This window comes from Thermobia domestica, chromosome 16 (assembly GCF_964235325.1).
Source record: "Thermobia domestica chromosome 16, izTheDome1.hap1.1, whole genome shotgun sequence".
Classification (NCBI taxonomy): domain Eukaryota; kingdom Metazoa; phylum Arthropoda; class Insecta; order Zygentoma; family Lepismatidae; genus Thermobia; species Thermobia domestica.
In genome coordinates, this window is record NC_137469.1 from 143,974,308 (window position 1) to 143,999,183 (window position 24,876).

General features: G+C 35.1%; 1 protein-coding gene across 1 annotated transcript in view; it reads right to left on the reverse strand.

Annotated features, from left to right (window-relative positions):
• Positions 1 to 5,829: 5,829 nt before the first annotated feature.
• Positions 5,830 to 24,876, reverse strand: part of LOC145672816 (phospholipid-transporting ATPase ABCA3-like) — a 276,701-nt gene continuing 257,654 nt past the window's right edge. The window contains exon 5 of the mRNA XM_081741968.1: positions 5,830 to 6,058. Within this exon, the coding sequence (XP_081598094.1) occupies positions 5,891 to 6,058 (168 nt within the window). The 3' untranslated portion in view covers positions 5,830 to 5,890. The remainder of the gene's footprint in view (positions 6,059 to 24,876) is intronic.

Sequence of the window (24,876 nt, forward strand, 5' to 3'; positions counted from 1 at the left end):
ACCACATCGGGGAAGCGGAACAGTGGGCGGAAGAAAATCATGAGTGACAGGTCACGCCGGGTATTAAAGTGCATTGTCACGCAGAACCGTCGTGCCACTGCGGAGCAAATGACGGAGGAACTCAATCAGCACCTGTTTCGACAATCACAGTCCGCCGCGAATTACATGACATGAACTTACGGGGTCGTGTTGCACGGGCCAAACCGCTCATTAGGGACCATAACGCTTTCGCACGCCGCAAATGCTGCCGCGACCATTCAACTTGTACCTTTGAGGACTGGAAACGTGTGATATGGTCGGATGAGTTATCTTTCACCCTATTCCCAACCACGGGCCATGTTTATGTGTGGAGAACGCCCAAAGAAGCTTATGATCTGCAGTGTCTCCGCCCAACTTGGAAACATGGCGGCGGCTCGGTGATGCTGTGGGCCGCCATATCATGGTTTTCATTGGGTCCTGTGATCACACTTAGCGGACGAATCACTGCCAACGATTATGTCGCAATTTTAGGTGACCACTTGCATCCTATGGTCCGGATGTTGTTCCCGGACAATGACGCCATCTTTCAGGATGATAATGCACCCATTCACACAGCTGGCGTTGTTGCAGCGTGGTTTGAGGAACATCGGGATGAAGTTCAACACCTTCCTGGCCCGCCTCAATCCCCCGATCTCAACATAATTGAACATCTGTGGTCCGTCTTGGAAACACGACTCCGGCGACGATTTCCACCTCCATCCTCTCTCACAGAACTGGCCGATGCCCTGCACGAGGAATTGTGTGAAATTCCACTTGCTACCATTCACGACCTCTATGCCTCCATCCCACGTCGCATCAAGGCTGTTCTGAAGGCGAAAGGTGGCCCGACACCATATTAATCTGGTAAGCTGCAATTTCGTTCAAGTGTTTCCACTTTTCTGATCACCATCTGTAGTTCTTTTGTGTTTACAAAAGTTCTTATAACAAAGTTTCTATTATGACCAAGGTTGAAGGTTATATAGTTCGTACGGGAAACCTTTTGCTTCATAGCAGCCTCCAGGGTTGTCCAAGGATGCGGTTCTAAGAGACCTCAGCTCATATCAGCCTTCTTAAAGGAGCAGTTCGAGTTAAAAACAAGTTTGGTGCAATAGAAAGAGAAACAAAAAATAAGAGACCCGTATTTTTTTATATCTTGATAGGCCGTCTCGTTCAGCTTCTACAGGCATTTGTTTTTGATGAATCGTAAATGGTGACGTGAGTCAGCAACCATTCCCTTGTATGCAGCTGATAAACCTTTAATAGTGCATTGGATTTAATAGATTGTGTTTTGGATTTGTTAGCAGTCTTGTTCTGTGTTGAATTCATGAGGGAATTTTTTGTTAGTTGTTTTTCCTATAGCATTAGTATAAAAAAGAGTAGAGAGAGAGCAGTAATTACGTTTGTTATGCGAAACAGTGTTTCTTCCAGACATGTTTTTAGGGTGGCACTGTCTCCCGGAGCTCTGAGAGATTCCCCCTTAGGAGACCAAAATAATACGTCTATAATGTAATAAACATAATAGTACTGTCTAAAAATAATGTGCCTCTCCGAATACTAAGTGTCCCTCCCCCCCCCCCCCGATTTTTTTTTCTGAAAGAAACACTGAGTGTGAAGTAGAAAACACGTGTTAGTACAGCGCGTGCTGTGTGTGTGAAGTGAAGTAGAAATGCCTAACAGCTGCTGTGTTCTCGGTTGTAATTCTTGTGCAATTGAAGCTGAAGACGTAAAGTATCTTTTCTTACGTTTCTAAGTCGTGAGAAATCACCAGATCGATATAAATTATGGCCCAAGAAAATCAATGGGAAAAAATGTACCAAATAAAATCACTCGTGTTCCAAACATCTTGAAGAGCCTGCCTTCGAGAAGTCAAGTTTACTGAAAGAAAAGTCAATGCCAGTGGCGAATGTAGGCTGGGGCCGGGGGCTTAGGCCCCCCAGTTTTTGAGTGAAAAATTGATTTAAGCTATTATTTAGATATTTTTGAAAGTTTTTAGTAAACATGATATACATATCATAGTCTGGGTTCTGACTCCCCCCCCCTGAGTTTTTACTGTCTAGATCCACTTCTGGCTAATACCAGGAGAATTATTTACACGCAAACTGAGAAAGAATGCTGTTCCAAGTATATTATTAAAAGGTTTAAAATCCGAGCCATTGAACGAGCACCGATCTATGTCCAGTTACCAACGTACAAATATCGTAGAAGACGCAATTGATGGTTGTAGTCAAGACGAGGCATTAGAGGGTAATAGAGACGATGTCACTCATGATTCTGAAGATACTGCTTTAGAAATAAGCTATACAATGTGAATTACGGAGTGAAATATACCGGCTTGTAGAAGGAATCAGTGACGATGACTGTTCCTCAAGACATTGATCCATCGTTTAGTTTCTCTGCATCATGTGACAATGATGATGAAACGGGTGATGAGAGTTGTTTCGCGGACAGCTATGAGAATAAAAGAAATTTAACCGGTGAAGTGTTTTTCGTATTCTGGCAAACTTTACAGATGTTATTTCATTTTTGCCTCATATGTTATGCTCTGTACATACCTTGAAGCACAAAATTATGGGATCAGCGTTAAAAATTGCAACAAAACGTGAAAATGAACGTACTTATGTTTGGGAATCGGAAGAATGATTAAAGAAAAGGTACTTAGGTGTTGCAGCAATCTCGTCCGCCATCTATTTACATATTGGTTTCGATTTTTTATTTTTGAAACGCTGAACTCATGCTTCATAGGATACGTTTTATAATATTATAAAAACGTTTGTACAGCCCACCATCATATATAATTTTCTACATGCAGATTATATTTGTAAGTCTTTGCAATCAGTTCTGGAAAAGGAAACCGCACTTAGAACGTGCCACCGCACCTCTCACAAACGAAATGCTTTGCACTGTGTAGTATGTAAGCCTGCTCTCGCTTCTTGCCCACCTATGACGTCATCACAAAATCTTTCTTCCTCTGTTACTCGCTAACGGCTGAACGTATCGCGATCAAACAAACACCATTCCTTTTAGAATTTTCAACTCTACAAATGGAAATAAATTGTAAAAAATGCATTTCTAAGTCGAACTGCTCCTTTAAGGTACGGTAATGTTAAGGAAAACTCCTTCGCTTCATAGCAGCCTCCAGGTTAAGTTGTTGCTAGGAAAACCCCTTCGCTTCAGAGCAGCCTCCAGGGTTATTAGGATAGGTTGCAATAAGTGGTCGACTGATGCTTGCTTCCTCCGTGGTTCCTCTTTTATATGTCCTCTTCGGGTAGCTCGTCTTCTTTCGGTTTTCATCGTATTTTCCTCTTTAGTATATCGTCTGCTTATTTGTAATATTAGCACGTGTCGTTTATGAGCATGTGCTTGTGTGTGATGTGGGGATCCTTCCAATACGCAATGCCTTGTTATATCTCACTTTTTTGTTTCTTATTTTTGTGTTTATATATAAATAAGATGTCCATGAGCAAAATTTTGATCTGACACTTGTTAGCCAGGTAGACTTTTACTGCTTGGTTTTGATTAGATTTTTAAGTGTTAAGTATTTGTTTATTGAGTTTTACTACATTATAAAGCGTTTGCTTGATGAGAATAGCAGTGATATAGTGTTCTTTTCTGGACATGGTGTGGATATCTTTTATCGTAGGAGTTCATAATGCTGCTTAAAGTTTTCATAACGTTAGTACTGGTTAGGTCCCAGGTGGGTTGCAAGCATTCAAGTAACTTACCAACCCTTTCCCTCAACAGATGTGTGTGTGGCGAACGCATACATCCCTATGAACATCTTAATTTATTATTTTGCCAACTCTCTCCGCTACAAGCGTACTTCCATTTACACTTTTTTTTTCTTCAGTAATCTAATTACGTGTTTGTTTTATATTTTAGTATAGTCAATGCCAACAATTTGAATTCTTATTTCATAACTATTGTAATTCTTTCTGGTAGATGGATCAGCCCCCTTGTTTCGGTCCATTGTAAATATAAGAGTGCAAATAATGTCCGTAATATCCGTAAGTTTGGTTTCATATGTATGTTGTTACCATTGAACGTTCGTAGTGTTTTTATGTGGTAATGCTTACTGAAATAGCGAGTTGTATGTCATGCCAGTCGTTATAGAGCAGTTTTTTCCTTTCTTCTTTGCTCCCATTCCCTCGCAAGATGGACGTCTCTTCGAACATACGTAGACATTGGCTACTTTTATTAAAATTAAAAGCTTGGTTACTCACCGCTTTTTATTTTATTTATTTATTTATTTATTGTGTTGTTTTGTTTTACGTGTTTCGTAGGATCACCATTTACAAGAATCATGACGCATTTATCCACCATGGTTATATACGACATTTCCTTATACAGTCATAATGGATTATTACTGTCCCGACCCATTCTCCCAGGTGATAATGGATACAGATTCAGATTGAATGCAACCACAGGAAAGAAGATATGCAGGCTATCTGAGCGACACTTGAAACCTCTTGCTGGCCGTTGTCAAATGCATTATCTACTGGTAACCAGATACTTTTTTTTTTATCTCTTCTTATTTTCTTTCTAGTGTTCCAATGAGACTGTAATTCAGTATCCTAGAAAGGTAAGGACAGGCTACATTAGACTGGATTAAAAAAAAAAAAAAAAAAGAAACAGCCATACATGATGCCTTTTTTTTTTCTCTTTAGAGAGAAAGTCATGTGGAGAAATGAAGATCAAAGCTTCAGGCTGCCTCCATGTCTGTATAATTCGAAGCCTGATCTATCCAGCATCTTTATTTGTTGGAATTTGCATCATTTCGATTTTATCATGATATTATAATTTTGTTTCAAAGACCCGAGTCTGTTTCCTCATAGAAGTATAACAGACAGAGGGCATTACTCTGTCACTTATTATTTTCCTGTTTGACCAAGATTTGTGATCAGAAAGTAAACACTTATTTGAAGTTCCATTGTACTGTTTCTAATAAACATTGAGCTTGCAGCTCATTCCTTTGTCTTATAGTTTCTCCAACACGTTTCTGTACCTGAATCATCATCTCGTCTTCTACTTCTAACCCTGACCAATTCTACGTGTCAACGAGCTAAGACAGCGAACTTGCATCTGGGAGGACAGTGACGTCAGAGTGGTATGTTACAACCCTGAAATATTCTTGAAACATGAAAAATGGATGGATTCTGCGACAGTGTCGAAGAAATGTGGGTTACCGAGTCGTCCAAGATTGAAACAACCACTATCAAAGTATAGCTTAAGTTAGACCAAACCCAGTACGGTTTCTCTTTCCTCTATTTTCCCCCATTCTGCGAAGATATGTATAACCTTAAGATTATTGAAGCTGTAACCTTGGCTGTAACCTTGTAGAAAGAGTTTGGTTTCTGAATATTGACTGCCTATCATTTAATGCTATAATTCATCTCCTGCTCTGCGTGTTTGAGTGTTTTTATTATTTCTTACTCTTTAAGCATTTATTTTTACTATATATTTCTATCAACTATATACAATACATTTTGGTGGAGCATCCCTCTTAAGTAGTGTTCAAATTACGCTTGAAAGAATAGCATTTTCGATTTCGTGAAGGGGACTCAATTTCCGTTAGGGGGAGTAAATTTCACATAGTGGGAGTGAAAATAAATTGTGAAAGACGATATACGGTAAAGCACTACGAAAGAAATCCAGTATAATTAAATATATTTTTTACACTGTATTCTAACTTACATCTATCATTTTTATGAAAGTAACAAGAATCTCAAGACTACAAATTTTTATTAGTTTCCATTGAAATACTAACATTTCAGTTCTCTTCGTGTTAAAACATTTTAAATCTATGTTATTATTAATATATTGGCAATATTTCGTTCTATTTAAAGAGATTCTTCAAGTCTAATATGCACCACATTTAGTTAGTTCGTTGATACTGTGTAAAATACGAAAACACGTCTCTTAGAGTTGTTTCATTCAATGTATAATCTTCCACTATTGCATGACGAGTCTTAACGTTTTCCATTTGGGCAAAGCGCTGAGCCCATGTCAGCCGCGTGTTCCTTACATTATACTCCAACATATTCTGAAATCACAATAATCATAAGACATTCGAGATAATTGTAATAATAATAGTAATAATAAGAAGAAAATTAATAAAAATAAAAAAATAGAAGACGATATCTTGACATTAAAATAGTAACGTAACAAGATGTCTACCAAAATGATACATTTGTAATTTTCAAGGTAAACCATGATTTTTACTTACTTAATAAGTAGCTGGGAAATTAGGTAGGGCAAGAAGATGCCCTATGCTCCTTTTTCTTCTATGAATAGAATAAAAGTTTAGAATCACTGCTAAATTTTTGCGTGTATCATATCACATAAGATTCACTAGTCTGCAATTCTTGCCATTAAAACTTCAATTTATGTATAAATAAATTATATTTAATTCTCAAATTCAAATTGAAACCAATACTTTTACTACTGTTACAACTTTCAGTTTTCTTCAATTTCCTATTGAAGCCATTACTTTTACTACTGTTACAACTTTCAGTTTTCTTGAATTTTCTATGTACATTGTTTACTCGTCTAGAGGTCATATTGTTCAAGGTGTCCGCAGAAAATTTTAAACTTAAGGTTTTTATAAAATTCTCTATGGGAGTTTTTCGAATTTCCTTCCTAATCTCCCCAAAAGTAAAGGTAGGTTTACTGAAGGAAGAAAATTTAAAATTGCGATTTTCTCGAAAACGACTCTAACGATTTTACTTAAATTTCATACATGAATATTTCATTAACAACCCTACATTATGGTATAAGTCATTTCTCTGAAAAAAAAAAAAAAAAAAAAACAGAACACGCACTTTACTCTCAGGGGTGAATTCCTTTAGAACGATTTTCTCAAAAACAATTCAAGCGATTTAGTTTATATTTCATAAATAAATAAGTCATTCTAAATTGCAATATGGCATAGATCATTTATTCGGAAAATACGCACAAGAAGTAGTCTACTCTCACGAGTGATTTTTTTCCGGCCAATTTTCTCAGGAACAACGCAGGTGATTTTGTTCATATTTCATAAATACATATTTCATTAACGAGCAAAATGCAGCTTGAGATGATGGAAAAATTACACTCAGATCTGAGTTATAGACAAAGAGAATGAATTATGAGTTTTTGGCATTAAAAGTTAAACCGAAGTGAACGAGAATCGCAAGAAATTCTAAGGGAGAAGTTCGAAAATATAGCGAAATGAAGAATGAAAATGTCGATAAAAATACTTATTGCGTGTTTTAAGAACATAGGGAAAGAGAGAAAGAAATATTCGGATTCGTAATAAAATGATGAAAGAGTAGTCATAAGACTTCTTACTGAGAGTTAATGGTTCATTAGCAAAAAATCAAATAAAACATGTTAGGATAATGGAAGTACACTGGTATGATCTGTCAGGAAAGTAAATGTACACCTATTTTTCGAGTCTGGCATTCCTGCGCTCCATCCGTGGAGAGTATGAGAATTAAATCAATCAAATGTTTACTGAGGGGCAAAAAGAAAAGCTTAATCTGAATAAGACATTGCAGAGGGGCACAAGCTGTGAATAAGAATAGTGCATTGTGTAAATAAAGGACGACACCGAAAGAGAAAGCCAGAAACAGCTGTTAAACTTACAAAAAAAGAGTAAAAATTGTCGAAGTGGGAACATAAAACACAAATACAACAAATACGCCGACAACTAAACGATCAACATGCCATGATCTTGGTGTAGTGGTTAAGGTGCAGGCTTACAAATGCAAAGGACGGAAGTTCGAATCCTCGGCAAGGACATTTTTAAAATTTTTTGTTAATAATACATACAACTCATGAGAGATGGTAAAAGAGGTCGTATTTAGTTCTTCGTAGCAATTATTATTGGTAATGTTTAGTACTGATAATACTTTTTGTCTTTGCGTATTGCTTTTATTCTTTTCTTCATTTCCAAAGAGAAGAATATCCGAACAAATGCCACCAAAATTTCTCATATTTTGAATGTAAACGCCATTTGCAATTAGTGAAGAATAAAAATTGAACGTTCCGAAGTAGCTGCAAAAAGTAAAAGGAAAAACATCGAAGTCGACCATACTCATGGTTACTAAAAATACAATTTCTACATGCCTTACACCTCCCGACCACGTTTCTACGTTAGCAAGTAAGAGGCTTGTGTTTAGGTTAGGCTCGTCAATACGTTTTGCAAAGGGGCCCGGTTTAGCTCTGACGCACCACAGGTGCGAGAAGGGAGAAAAACACTTTTTCTCTCTCCTCTGTGTGTTTATTTATATATCTATTTGTATATATATAACGCTATTTGTGAATGCCATAACCACCCTAATTTTCAGAGGATTGAGACGAAACTTGGCACAAACATTAATTGTTGAAATATCTTGATGAGTTCGTTAACCAGAATAATCAGATGAAAATGTTCAAAATGGTGGCCCTTCAAACTCTTAAAAAGTTCCAAGGGAACCAAATTTCGCCCATAAATAGGTATTCAGAAAGTTTGAATAAATTTTCCTCTTTTACTGAAATATTTGTGTGCAGAAACTTATTGAAATGTTGGACCCGATTAATCGCCTAAAGAAGGTTCACGCCCTTTCGCTACGGTCAGGTTTTTTTTTTCTTTTTTTCTTTTTTTTTTTTGCAGGAGGGGATTATTTTCCTATCGGAACAAGATGATTGTTAGTGATGATATGAAATTACACATTGAAAGTGAAGTAACTTGTGAAACGTGTTATTTGAAAGAATAATATAATAAATGTGCATTCCTCTAACACAGAGAACTCATGTATTTCGAGTTTGGGAGCCTGAATGGCGAGGAGTGTTATTTGATTTGCTTTTTAGTAACACATTGCATTGCAAATAAAGGTAGGCAACATTAGTGGTAAGTAAAACAATAATAATAATAATAATAATAATAATAATAATAATAATAATAATAATAATAATAATAATAATAATAATAATAGGTGTTGTTTGTGGCAAGGCAATATCTTAATCAATTCTTCTTTAAACGTAATGATTGTAACGCCATATCTCCCTTACAAACAAAATATTAGCAATTTATGTCGAGAGAACGGGAAACTGTAGAGCGATGGGACCAACGTTGGACAGTATGCACTCATAGTACTCAGAAAAGTAAGCGATTTCAATGCAAAATGAACGAAGAGTCATTGTCATGGGTACTCATGGGATCACGGCAGAGCCCTCTTTAGGCAAAATGTCGATAGCTTATATCGAGAAAACAGGAGGTGATACTGGGAAATACACACACGAGTTAGCTACTAATATTTCATATTATTATTATTATTATTATTATTATTATTATTATTATTATTATTATTATTATTATTATTATTATTATTATTATTATTATTATTATTATCTACAGCGTCTTTTCATTACGTGAGCATGTTTGACATGAAACCAAAGAGAAAATCCATCCTGTAGCGAAAAGAAACAATACTTTCTCTCAAATGGATAAAATATCAAGCTGAGATTGATTCGAACTCGCATGGACGGCGCGAAAAGGCAGTGCTTTGTCCACTATTTTTTTAACTGACTCACCGAACGCGTTCAGTAACTTACTTATTGCTAATTTTACTTGCTTCACTCGTTTAACTTCTTTTTCTAATAACTTATAACGACAGGGACACGAACACAGAAACATCGAGAACAGTTAAAAATGATAGATGCTCTCCCGCCGAGAATCGAACCCGAGACTCCATACACCCAAGGCTCACGTGCTAGCCTCTAGACCAGCGGCGATGGCAACGCTCACTTCCTGTGTCGTTAGGGATTACGACCACTGTCTTGCCAGCTATCACTTCTGTGGGTTGTATACTATGATCACATGTTTCTTCTTTGCTGGAAGAGTAAAACCTACATTATATGTAATACATGAGGTATTTAGACCTACATGCTCTTCATATAATGTAATAAAAGGGTCATGGTGTCGGATTTTAATACATGACGTATTGCAGTATACAACATGCTTTGCATTACTTGTTTGTTTGTAGACAGCTACTAGCTTAGTGTTCTGAAAGGTTGTGTATAAACTAGGGATAGCCCGTTCCGGAATTATTAGTTTTCGGACTCCCGAAAGTAAAGCCGGACAAATTCCGGAATTCGGAAAATTCCAATTTTGTAATAATTTCGGAATTCGGAAAAATCTGGAATTTAGAAATTTCTGATTTCGTTAACATTCCGGAATTAGGAAAATCCGGATTTTTTCGAAGGTCGGAGTTTTTCTCAATTCCGGAATTTTCTAAATTCCGGATTCTTTCCGAGTTCCGAAATTCTTCTGAATTCCGGAGTATAACTGAATTCCATAATTTTGCGAAATCCGGAATGTGAAAGTTCCGCTTCCGAAAAATGAATTTATTTTGGTTAATATGAATCGTGGCGGAAATAAGTCTTTGACCAGGTAATGGCGACTGCTTTGAAAGAAATGGGGAGTATGAGAATTCAATCTGCCATATTTGTAGTTTCGTGTGGAGAAAGAACGAACTTGTGAACCAGTGGTTTAAGAAAAACTCAAGTAATTAATATAAACTTTGCCGACTTCATAAAAGAAATACGAAAGACATTTTGAATCGAAAAATATAACATACAAGTTTGCAAGCGGAGACAAAGAAACCTAACGTAACCAGACTAAAGACGGATCGTTTACCGCGTAGCGATCGCGGTTCAGTGGTCAAGGTGCTTCTGCGAATGCACGTCGCAATTTTTCTTTCTTACTTTAGAATTTTTGATGGCGATTGATCAGCGATAACATACGTTTTATTATATTCAGATATTTGAATACTCGGATGTTTCAATACTTGAACAATCAAATCTTCAGGAATAATAATAGTAATAATAATAATTATTATTATCTCGTAGAAGATTAAAAGCTAGAAGCTAAATTATCGCTCAGGTCATACCATTACAAGGAGAAACGTGACATTTGGAAAGAATATTTCGGTTTGGTTTAATGTTGCTCACGAGAAGAGGAGTTTCTCATCTCGTTTCTAAAACAAATAAAATAACATGAGAATTAACATTTTACATTCGAGACGGGTCAGGGCTAAATCAAAATTTTCGTCTCTCTTTGGAGATGAGAATCGAGACGAGACGAAAAGTGTCGTAAACATTTCCCGTCTTGTCTCGATTCTCGAAATAGTGTATGTCCATTCTTTAAGTAACAATTGCTCTGTAGACTGAATCTCATAGGCTATTTCGTTACATTGTATTTCAGAGCTCATTGAATTATGCTCTGTGTAGGTATTTTTGTAGCAAAGCTTTTATATTTACCTCTGCATATTCTAAAAATTAGTTTATTATATGCCTTACTGTCGCGTGATATTCAGTTATATTTATTACAGTTATTTTCCTCAAAACATACTTTCTACATGAAACTTCAATAAAAGGTTCTAGTTTAAAATGTTGGTAGTTGCAGAGGTGTGTCTTGAAGGTACGGAACCCTTTCCCCGAAATCTCTATTTTTAAGTAAGTTTTGCCAAATTTCAGGGCAAGTTTAAAACTTATTATTATTATTATTATTATTATTATTATTATTATTATTATTATTATTATTATTATTATTATTATTATTATTATTATTATTATTATTATTATTATTATTATTATTATTATTATATCAACTCCATGTATAATCTTTAAAAGATATACGGTTTGTATCTGAATAGTAAAAGCTAATTGACTGTCGATCTCGGTCGTCTGGAAGTCTTCAGGAGGCAAGGACATCGGTCACGTTCTGGGTTTGAGTTCCGAAGGGGCAAGTATTCGGGCTCGAGTAAAAAATTGTTAAGAGCTATAGGCTTCATCCAAACATATTCAAAAGAGCTGGGACCGGGTTTGGGCTTCTCAACGGCTCGAGCGGCTCGGCTTACAGCTCATTCAATATCGAACCGAATCGAGAAGTGAGCCAACAGCTCACCACACCGAGCCGATTTGAGCCATTGGCTTAGTTGAGCTGAGTCGAAACGTGCTGATGAACTAGTTTCAACTTAGCTGGCTCGAACCGGTTCACATGAGCCGAGTAGGTGACCCATCCCAACCGAGAAAGCTCGAGCCATCGGCTCAATTGAGCTGAGTCGATGGCTTGTTCCAACTAAGCCGGCTCGGGCCATCGGCTCATCCCAACCGAGCCGACTCGAGCTGTTCGCTCAGTTGATACGAGCCGAGCCGGTTGATATCACTACTTGGTCTTCTGCTTGGGCTCAAGAATTCGACCGTGCAGATCTCAGCCTTGATTTTAAGAACTACAGTATATACTTATATTGGTGATTACGACATTTGAGGCTGTCTCGTAATAATAATAATAATAATAAACTCTTGTCTTCTCGTTATCTAGACGAGACGAGATACACTAAAATTGCCCCACGAGATGCACTAAAATTACGAGATGAGACGCACCTCTGTCGTGAGCAACACTAAAAGTATTCCACATTACTGCTTACATTTCTCATGGCTTTTGCTTTCCAGTCTGATCAGGCCAATATTTCAAAACGAGTTAAAACGAGCTGAACGAGCGAGAGAGCCATTATCAAACTCAACTCAACTCGAAACTAGACCTCGAAAACAGCAACTTGGCTCGGAACTCAATTCAAGAAAATTTCCTTTGACTCGGCTCAAATTGTACTCGAGTTGAATTGAATTTTGGCTCGACTTGTGCTCATCCCTATTCGTTTTTGTATTTTATGTTTCCACTTCAACAACGTCTACTCTTTTTTCTCCTTTTACCTGCTGTTTCTGGATTTCTCTTTCGGTGTCGTCCTTTATTTACACCGTGCACTATTCTTATTCCCAGCTTGTGACCTGCTTCAATGTCTTATTCAGTTTAAGCTTTTCTTCTTACATTGACTTCACATGTGATTGATTTAATTCTCACTTTCCGCGCACGACCGATGAAAATGTTTTATTATTATTATTATTATTATTATTATTATTATTATTATTATTATTATTATTATTATTATTATTATTATTATTATTATTATACTATTGAACTTGCACGGCGAAATTACTGTATAATACGATATCATTTCTGTAATTTTACTCCATTGTATGTTATTTAGTTTATTAATGGGCACTAAATTGTCTCCAGATCAACGAATAAATTAACTACGGCATGCACTTTGGTGGAAATATCATTGCAATAAGATTATTGGTTCGTTCCAAACATGTTCATGTAATGATATTTCCACCAAAGTGCATGCCGTAGTTAATTTATTCGTTGATCTGGAGACAATTTAGTGCCCATTAATAAATTAAATAACATACAATGGAATAAAATTACTGAAATGATATCGTATTATACAGTAATTTCGCCGTGCAAGTTCAATAGTATAATAATAATAATACTAATACTAATACTACTACTACTACTACTAATAATAATAATAATAATAAAACATTTTCATCGGTCGTGCGCGGAAAGTGAGAATTAAATCAATCACATGTGAAGTCAATGTAAGGAGAAAAGCCTAAACTGAATAAGACATTGAAGCGGGTCACAAGCTGGGAATAAGAATAGTGCATGGTGTTAATAAAGGACGACACCGACAGAGAAATCCAGAAACAATAGGTAAACGAAGAAAAAAAAAGAGTATAAATTGTTGAAGTGGAAACAAAATACAAATACGAATAGGGATGAGCAGGAGTCGAGCCAAAATTCGACTCGACTCGAGTTCAATCCGAGTCGAGTCAAAGGTATTTTTCTTGTAGTACTTAAAATTATACTGTAGTTCTTAAAATTAAGGCTGAGACCTGCACGGTCGAATTCTTGAGCCCAAGCAGAAGACCAACTCGGGTAGTGATATCAACCGGCTCGGCTCGTATCAACTGAGCGAAGTTGTTGTATTACTATACATCTGCTTCCGCCCGTGTCAAATCTGGTCGATCTCGTTGACGCGACATATTTGCTTTTTTATACCCCTTTCTTCGTTTACTGAACAAAACAGTAACTATTCTGAAATATACTACTGCGCATGCCTCGTAGATAAATATTTCTGATGCCAATAGTTTCCGTTTTGTCCAAGGAATGTTCTTTTTCTTATTCCCAGCATGACCCTTTTATTACATTATATGAAGAGCATGTAGGTCTAAATACCTCATGTATTACATATAATGTAGGTTTTACTCTTCCAGCAGAGAAGAAACATGTGATCATAGTATACAACCCACAGAAGTGATAGCTGGCAAGACAGTGGTCGTAATCCCTAACGACACAGGGAGAGAGTGGTGCCCTTCCCGCTGGTCTAGTCGCTAGCACGTGCGCCTTTGGTCTATGAAGTTCCGGGTTCGATTCCCGGCGGGAGAGCATCTATCATTTTTAACTGTTCTCGATGTTTCTGTGTTCGTGTCTCTGTCGTTATAAGTTATTAGAAAAAGCAAGTTAAACGAGTGAAGCAAGTAAAATTAGCAATAAGTAGGTTACTAAAACACGTTCAGTGAGTCAGTTAAAAAAAAAGTGGACAAAGCACTGGCTTTTCGCGCCGTCCATGCGAGTTCGAATCAATCTCGGCTTGATTTTTTATCCATTTGAGAGAAAATATTGCTTCTTTACGCTACAGGTAGTCCACTCTTTTCGTATTTTTCGCTGTCGTTCACAGTTAAAGTAACTGACTATTATTCTTTCTACGAATGATGGATCTTCTCTTTGGCTTCATGTCAAACACGCACACGTAATGAAAAGACGCTGTCGATAATAATAATAATAATAATATGAAATATTAGTAGCTAACTCGTGTGTGTATTTCGACAACATAATTTTATATTATTATGTGGAAATAAGTAAGGCTGGCTGGCGCCCCCCCCCCCTATTTTTTTCGATGCGCTTTATGGGTCCACGGTGTCCAAAGTTGGTTCCATCCCAGTATCACCTCTCGATATAAGTTATTGACACTTTGCCTAAAGAGGGCTCTGCCGTGGCCCCATGAGTACCCATGACAATGACTCTTCGTTCATTTTGCATTGAAATCGCTTACTTTTCTGAGTACTATGAGTGCATACTGTCCAACGTTGCTCCCATCGCTCTACAGTTTCTCGTTCTATCGATATAAATTGCTAATATTTTGTTTGTAAGGGAGATATGGCGTTAAAATCATTACGTTTAAAGAAGAATTGATTAAGATATTACCTTGCCACAAACAACACCTATTATTATTATTATTATTATTATTATTATTATTATTATTATTATTATTATTATTATTATTATTATTATTATTATTATTATTATTATTGTTTTACTTACCACTAATGTTGCCTACCTTTATTTGCAATGCAATGTGTTACTAAAAAACAAATCAAATAACACTCCTCGCCATTCAGGGGCTCCCGAACTCGAAATACATGAGTTCTCTGTGTTAGGGGAATGCACATTTATTATATTATTCTTTCAAATAACACGTTTCACAAGTTACTTCACTTTCAATGTGTAATTTCATATCATCACTAACAATCATCTTGTTCCGATAGGAAAATAACCCCCTCCTGCAAAAAAAAAAAAAAAAAAAAAAACCTGACCGTAGCGAAAGGGCGTGAACCTTCTTTAGGCGATTAATCGGGTCCAATATTTCAATAAGTTTCTGCACACAAATATTTCAGTAAAAGAGGAAAATTTATTCAAACTTTCTGAATACCTATTTATGGGCGAAATTTGGTTCCCTTGGAACTTTTTAAGAGTTTGAAGGGCCACCATTTTGAACATTTTCATCTGATTATTCTGGTTAACGAACTCATCAAGATATTTCAACAATTAATGTTTGTGCCAAGTTTCGTCTCAATCCGCTGAAAATTAGGGTGGTTATGGCATTCACAAATAGCGTTATATATATACAAATAGATAAATAGACACACAGAGGGAGAGAGAAAAAGTGTTTTTCTCCCTTCTCGCACCTGTGGTGCGTCAGAGCTAAACCGGGCCCCTTTGCAAAACGTATTGACCAACCTAACCTAAACACAAACCTCTTACTTGCTAACGTAGAAACGTGGTCGGGAGGTGTAAGGCATGTAGAAATTGTATTTTTAATAACCATGAGTATGGTCCACTTCCATGATTTTCTTTTTACTTTTTGCAGCTACATCGGAACGTTCAATTTTTATTCTTCACTAATTGCAAATGGCGTTTACATTCAAAATAAGAGGAATTTTGGTGGCATTTGTTCGGATATTCTTCTCTTTGGAAATGAAGAAAAGAATAAAAGCAATACGCAAAGACAAAAAGTATTATCAGTACTAAACATTACCAATAATAATTGCTACGAAGAACTAAATACGACCTCTTTTACCATCTCTCATGAGTTGTATGTATTATTAACAAAAATTTTTAAAATGCCCTCGCTTAAGATTCGAACTGGCGACCTTTGCATTTGCAAGCCAGCACCTTAACCACTACACCAAGATCATGGCATGGTGATCGTTTAGTTGTCGGCGTATTTGTTGTATTTGTGTTTTATGTTCCCACTTCGACAATTTTTACTCTTTTTTTGTAAGTTTAACAGCTGTTTCTGGCTTTCTCTTTTGGTGTCGTCCTTTATTTACACAATGCACTATTCGTATTCACAGCTTGTGACCCTCTGCAATGTCTTATTCAGATTTAGCTTTTCTTTTTGCCCCTCAGTAAACATTTGATTGATTTAATTCTCATACTCTCCACGGATGGAGCGCAGGAATGCCAGACTCGAAAAATAGGTGTACATTTACTTTCCTGACAGATCATACAACCGCATTTAAGAACAGTACAAATTCACGGACTGACCCGAAGTTAGTATATAAGATGATGGTGATGGTACTGTTCCCAATATGGTACCTATGGCACATTCTGAACTTATTACCAAAAACATACTACATACTAGTTTTAATAGAACGTGTAACCACCCCAAATGACCATACAGCTGTCTGTACCAAATTTCTCAAAAGTAAATCCACACGTTAAGCGGGTTTGCATATCCAGGCTCCTAACTATGAAAACATTTACGATCACTCTAACCCCAATCATTTCACAGATTCAACCTGTTGTATATAAGTTATTAGGACGTAAAATTGAACATAATTTATACGAAAAAGACTTTTATGCATTGCAAGACCTGTAACTGTCAAATATTCACCACAAACTTATAGTCGTATCGACATAAACAAAAAGAAGTGTGGAGCAGGAAACTACTTCACCCAAAAGTCAAAAGAGACGCATTGATGAGATAGGAACTGGTCAAGCGGTTTGGGTCACTAGTCTATCAATTAGAAGTTTATGTGTTCAAACCCTGAAGGGAGTATTCGTTTCTTTTTGTTTTTTTTAAGTGTGTTCCTATTTTCATCAGAGGACTGAGAACATTTCTTTAAATAAATCTTTGGCAACTACTTTTCTCTCAAATTCCATTAGAAGGGAACATTATATGAATTGCAAATCTAAAATCCACAGCTCAGAACAAAATTTTATGTTCAATATTTCATTATTATCCTTTGATTTGTAATGAAAAACTAATTATAAGCATTGACGATTTCAGAATATTCTCCCCCGGTAATGGTCAATATATGAATGATAGAAAACTGATAAAACATTATTAGTCCACTTTGAGCATGATCGAAGATAACTTATGGCCACGAAGGGGAAAATTTATGTCGACAGAGTCTCAAATTCTCCCACAGGTCATGCCCTGAAATCGTCACTGTTTGAAAGGTTTCCTTAACAAATAGAATATTACATTTATTTCTCGTTCTACGTTTTGAAATGAAAAAATCATAATTTTAAAGTGAATTATAATAAGATAAGTATAAAGATTTATAGAACTAATGAAGTAAATATTCTTGTGTAAGTTATCGATTTCTAATCAGATTAAAACTCGAATATTCGTTTGCATCGCACTTTAAAGTAAATCCTCTCTATATATAATTCTTACTGGAAAGTATGTTTAACTCCAATTACTTAATCAATATTTTTAATAATATATTTTTATTGTAATACTTTTACTATTCAATGTTGTATACACTTCATTTCCCAAAGCAAAACATCGCAAATGTATAGTGGACTAGTGAATATTATCAAATAAATTATCATTTTGTTTACGTAAATACTCCATCGCCTCATTTGAAACTTCGTACTTTAAATAATAATAATAATACGTTTTAAAATCATTTCCGTTAATCTTGAACGACAGGAACACGAATACAAAAATCTAAGAGAATTAAAATTCCAAGCTCCCCCACCGGGTATCGAACCCGGTACCCCATACACCCTAAGCACACGTGCTAGCCACTAGACCAGCGGGGAAAGCAGTTGAAATGCATTTTGTAGTATCTGAAGTTTACACCTATTTCATCCTGCTGTAATAATGTTTACCGTATTCGTTACTTTGAGGAATGATATATGTTATTCATATAGGTTCTATTACGTATTCGTCCGTAAATATTATATAAATTATCAGAATTATTCATGATCTTCCATGGAAATTCACTGGTGCATGCGCAGTAGAAACAGAAGAATGCAGTTTACTGATATTAGTCAGAATGCAAATTTTAACAGGCTATCATAATTCCTTAATGGAAAGTAGTGGTTCCCAACCTGGGGACGCGCAGCTTCCTCCTGAGTAAGCATGAAGTGGGAGTAAGGGGGCGAAAGCTACTGGCAGAAATGAATTGTGCAATAAATTATTATTATTATTATTATTATTATTATTATTATTATTATTATTATTATTATTATTATTATTATTATTTGTCATACAGCTAAATCAATTTCTTCACTGCTTTCTCGTCACAGCCCAAAACCCAAGCGATCTGAATAAGAGTTTGTTCCACTTTTACTCGACTATAATTTCTCCTCGCAGACTAACAGATAGTTCTCTACAGCCTTTAGAGCTAGGCATTTTGACAACTTGTAGAAATTTACATTGTGATTTGTATTAGCAATGACAGTAAAGTGGATCTTTCTGTTTCTACTGTGCATCATCAGCATCATTATATCAGAAGTATTCCGCCATTACCAGCAGGTCACTTACCGCAGCTGAGAAGCTGTCATGCTCCACAATCTTCTGTTAACCTCTCCATCTTCACATACGATTTTTCTGTTTTGATATCGCCAATAGCCTAATTATGTTTCTATATTGTTTAATTCGTCCCCTCCCTCTCTTTCCTGCCACCATAACCTCTAGCACATCCCTCATGATACAGGTCTTTCTTAACCAATATTCCAACCAGTTTCTCTTCCTCTTCTTAAAAATATTTTTCTCCTTCCATTTTCAACCCTCTCATTCGTTTTCCTCTCGACCCAGCTATTTCTCTCCATTCTTCTCCACGCACATATTTCGAAAGCCTCCAGTCGTTTCTAATCATTTCTGCGTAATGTCCATGTTTCTGTCCTATAAATACAGTAAAATACAGTACACGAAGCATTTTATGAGTTTTTTTCAACTCTAAGGCCCCACAAAATAGTATTTTCTTCATCCTAAAGACTTCTTTCGCCATTTCTATCCTTGCTTTTATTTCACGTTCGCATGTCATATCACTAATAATACTACTCAGACATCAAAAACTAGTCCCTTGTTTTTTTCCGCTCCTACTTCTATATTTGACACCGATCGCTTCGTTTCCATCACCATGGATTTTGTCTTTCTAACATTTATTTTCATCCCATATTCTTCAGAAGCCTTTCTCAAGTTTTCTACATCTTATTAATTTTCTATTTAGATTCTGCAACAGCAATCATATCAACCCCAAACCGTATACACCTCATCATTCTATCTCCTACCGAAATTCCATCTTCATTATGAAAACTCATTTTTGCTATCTCTTCTACATAGCTATTAAATAATGTCGGCGAAATACCTGTTGAACTCACCTTTCAATTACACTGTCTGTCTACTGTGCATGCGCCAGTGAATTTCCATGGAAGATCATGAATAATTCTGAAAATTTATAATATTTACGGACGAATACGTAATAGAACCTATATGAATAAAATATATCATTCCTCAAAGTAACGAATACGGTAAGCATTATTACAGCAGGATGAAATAGGTGTAAACTTCAGATACCACAAAATGCATTTCACTTGCTTTCCCCGCTGGTCTAATGGCTAGTACGAGTGCCTAAGGTGTATGGGGTCCCGGGTTCGATTCCCGGTGGGGGAGTTTGGAATTTTAATTCTCTTAGATGTTTTTGTATTCGTGTTCCTGTCGTTCAAGATTAACGGGAATGATTGTAAAACGTATATAACCGAGTAGAAAATAGAGACAAGTTACTCAGATACGTTCGGTGAATAAGTTAACTTAAAGAAAAGAAAAAAAAACTGTCTAAGGCATTTGTTTGTAAATTGTAAAGAACTCCTAAAAGTTACTTCCAATCCCACCAAAGTAACATTTTTCTTTTACTTGTTCTCGAAGTTTCTCTTTGTATTTCTATCGGATTAGATTAAATAAAACTTCGAATAGAGACCACGTTGAATTCATTTATTGACTAAGCCTGAAATTCTGATAAAGGTATGGCTATGATTTTATAATAATAATAATAATAATAATAATAATAATAATAATAATAATAATAATAATAATAATAATAATAATAATTATTATTATTATTATTATTATTATTATTATTATTATTATTAATATTATTATTATTATTATTATTATTATTATTATTATTATTATTATTATTATTATTATTATTATTTAAAGTACGAAGTTTCAAATGAGGCGATGCAGTATTTACGTAAACAAAATGATAATTTATTTGATAATATTCACTAGTCCACTATACATTTGCGATGTTTTGCTTTGGGAAATGTAGTGTATACAACATTGAATAGTAAAAGTATTACAATAAAAATATATTATTAAAAATATTTATTAAGTAATTGGAGTTAAACATGCTTTCCAGTAAGAATTATATAGAGAGAGGATTTACTTTAAAGTGTGATGCAAACGAATATTCGAGTTTTAATCCGATTAGAAATCGATAGCTTACACAAGAATATTTACTTCATTAGTTCTATAAATCTTTATGTTTATCGTATTATAATTCTCTTTAAAATTATGATTTTTCCATTTCAAAACGTGGAACGAGAAATAAATGTAATATTTTATTCGTTAAGGATATCTTTCAAACAGTGATGATTTCAGGGCATGACCTGTGGGAGAATTTGAGACTCGGTCGACATAAATTTCCCCCTTCGTGGCCATAAGTTATTTTCGATCATGCTCAAAGTGAATTAATAATGTTTTATCAGTTTTCTCTCATTCATGTATTGACCATTACCGGGGGAGAATATTCTGAAATCGTCAATGCTTATAATTAGTTTTTCATTACAAACAAAAGTTAATAATGAAATATTGAACATAAAATTTTGTTCTGAGCTGTGGATTTTAGATTTGCAATTCATATAATGTTCCCTTCTAATGGAATTTGAGAGAAAAGTAGTTGCCAAAGATTTATTTAAAGAAATGTTCTCAGTCCTCTGATGAAAATAGGAACACACTTTAAAAAAAACAAAAAGAAACGAATACTCCCTTCAGGGTTTGAACACACAAATTTCTAATTGATAGACTAGTGACCCAAACCGCTTGACCAGTTCCTATCTCTTCAATGCGTCTCTCTTGACTTTTGGGTGAAGTAGTTTCCTGCTCCACACTTCTTTTTGTTTATGTCGATACGACTATAAGTTTGTGGTGAATATTTGGCAGTTACAGGTCTTGCAATGCATTAAAGTCTTTTTCGTATAAATTATATTCAATTTTACGTCCTAATAACTTATATACAACAGGTTGAATCTATGAAATGATTCGGTTAGAGTGATCGTAAATGTTTTCATAGTTAGGAGCCTGGATATGCAAACCCGCTCAACGTGGGGATTTACTTTTGAGAAATTTGGTACCAAATTTCACATAAGTAAATCCCCACGCTAAGCGGGTTTGCATATCCAGGCTCCTAACTATGAAAATATTTACGATCACTCCAACCCCAATCATTTCACAGATTCAACCTGTTGTATATAAGTTATTAGGACATAAAATTGAATGTAATTTATACGAAAAACCCTTTTATGCATTGCAAGACCTGTAACGTCCAAATATTCACCACAAACTTATAGTTGTATCGACATAAACAAACAAAATAAAAAAAAGTGTGGAGCAGGAAACCACTTTACACAAAAGTCAAAAGAGGTCGTTGAAGGCATACGAACTGGTCGAGCGGTTTGGGTGACTAGTCTGTCAATCAGAAGTTTATGTGTTCAAACCCTGTAGAAAATATTCGTTTTTTTTTCTTTCTTAAAAGTGTGTTCCTATTTTCATCAGAGGACTGAGAACATTTCTTTGAATAAATCTTTGGAAACTACTTTTCTCTCAAATTCGATTAGAAGCGAACATTATATGAATTGCAAATCTAACATCCACAGCTGAGAACAAAATATTAAATATGTTCAATATGTCATTATTATCCTTTGATTTGTAGTGAAAAACTAATTATAAGCATTGACAATTTCAGAAGATTCTCCCCCGGTAATGGTCAAGATAGGAATGAGAAAAAACTGATAAAACATTATTAGTCCATTTGAGCATGATCGAAGATAACTTATGGCCACGAAGGGGAAATTTATGTCGACAGGATCTCAAATTCTCCGACAGGTCATGCCCTGAAATCTTCACTGTTTGAAAGGTATCCTTAACAAATAGAATATTATATTTATTTCTCCTTCTACGTTTTGAAATAGAAAAATCATAATTTTAAATAGAATTATAATACGATAAGCATAAAGATTTATACAACTAATGAAGTAAATATCCTTGTGTAAGTTATCGATTTCTATTCGGATTAAAACTCGAATATTCGTTTGCATCACATTTTAAAGTAAATCCTCTCTATATATAGTTCCTACTGGAAAGCATGTTTAACTCCAATTACTTAATCAATATTTTTAATAATATATTTTTATTGTAATACTCTTACTATTCAATGTTGTATGCACTTAATTTCCCAAAGCAAAACCTCACAAATGTATAATTGACTAGTAAATATTATCAAATAAATTATCATTTAGTTTACGTAAACATTGCATCGCCTGATTTGAAACTTCGTATTTTAAATAATAATAATAATAATAATAATAATAATAATAATAATAATAATAATAATAATAATAATAATAATAATAATAATAATAATAATAATAGTAGTAGTAGTAAAATCATAGCCATATCTTTATCAGAATTTCAGGCTTAGTCAATAAATGAATTCAACATAGTCTCTATTCGAAGCTCTATTTAATCGAATCAGATAGAAATACGAAGAGGAACTTCGAGAACAGGTAAAAGAAAAATGTTACTTTGGTGGGTTTGAAAGTAACTTTTAAGAGTTTTTTTTTTTTTTTTTTTTTTTTTTACAATTACAGACAAATGCCTTGGACACTATTTTCTTTTCTTTAAGTTAACTGATTCACCGAACGTATCTGACATATGAGTAACTTGTCTCTATATTCTACTCGGTTATACACGTTTTACAATCTTTTCCATTAACCTTGAACGACAAGAACACGAACACAAAAACATCCACGTAGGTATGACAGTTAAAATTCCTAACTTCCCCCACGGGGAATCGAACCCGGAACCACATACACCTGAGACACACGTGCTAGCCACTAGACCAGCGGGAAGAGCAAATAAAATGTATTTTGTAGTGTCTGAAGTTTATAGCTATTTCACCCTGTTGTAGTATGTTTATTGATTTTTTAATGTTTACCGTATTCGTTACTTTGAGGAATGATATATATTATTGATATAGGTTTTATTACATATTCGGCCATAAATATTATATAAATTATCAGAATTATTCATGATCTTCCATGGAAATTCACTGGTGCATGCGCAGTAGAAACAGAAGAACACAATTTTCTGATGTTGGTCAGAACGCAAATTTCTAACAGGCTGTCTGAATTCCTTGGTGGAAAGCAGTAGTTCCCAACCTAGGGACCTGCAGCTTCCTCCTGAGTAAGCATGAAGAGCGAGTAAGGTGGCGAAAGCTACTGGCATAAAAGAATTGTGCAATAAGTAAATAAAGCACTACTTATTATGACTTTCAAATTCAGCTTGACAATTTTATAATTGCCGTTTTACAAAAACATCATATTGCACTAGGAGGGTATGCAAAAGTTTTGCTGGAAATAAATATAAATTCCTGGGATGATGATGATGATGATGATGATGATTATTATTATTATTATTATTATTATTATTATTATTATTATTATTATTATTATTATTATTATTATTATTATTATTATTATTATTATTATTATTGGTCTCCTACTTCTTGGCCAAGATGTGAAATATTCACTACCTTTTTCATACCGCTAAATCAATTTCTTCACTGTTTTCTCATCACAGCTCATACCCCTAGCTATCTGAATGGCAATTTGTCTAATTGTTGCTCGACCTATGATTTTCCCTCGCATAGTAACAGATAGTTTTCTACAGCTTTTAGAGCGAGGTATTTTGACAACCTGTAGAAATTTGCATTGTGATTCGTATTAGCAATGACAGTAAAGTGGATATTTCTGTTCCTACTGTGCATCATCAGTATCATTATATCAGAAGTATTCCGCCATTACCAGCGGGTCACTTACCGCAGCTGAGAAGCTGCCATGCTCCACGATCTTCTGTTAACCTCTCCATCTTCACATACGATTTTTCTGTTTTGATATCGCCAATAGCCTAATTCTGTTTCTATATAGTCTAATTCGTCCTCTCCCTCTCTTCCCTGCCACCATACCCTCTAGCACATCCCTCATGATACAGTTCCTTCTTAAGAGTTTCTACAGTTTCGTCCATGTTTATGTCCTATAAATACAGTAAAATACAGTAAACGAAGCAATTT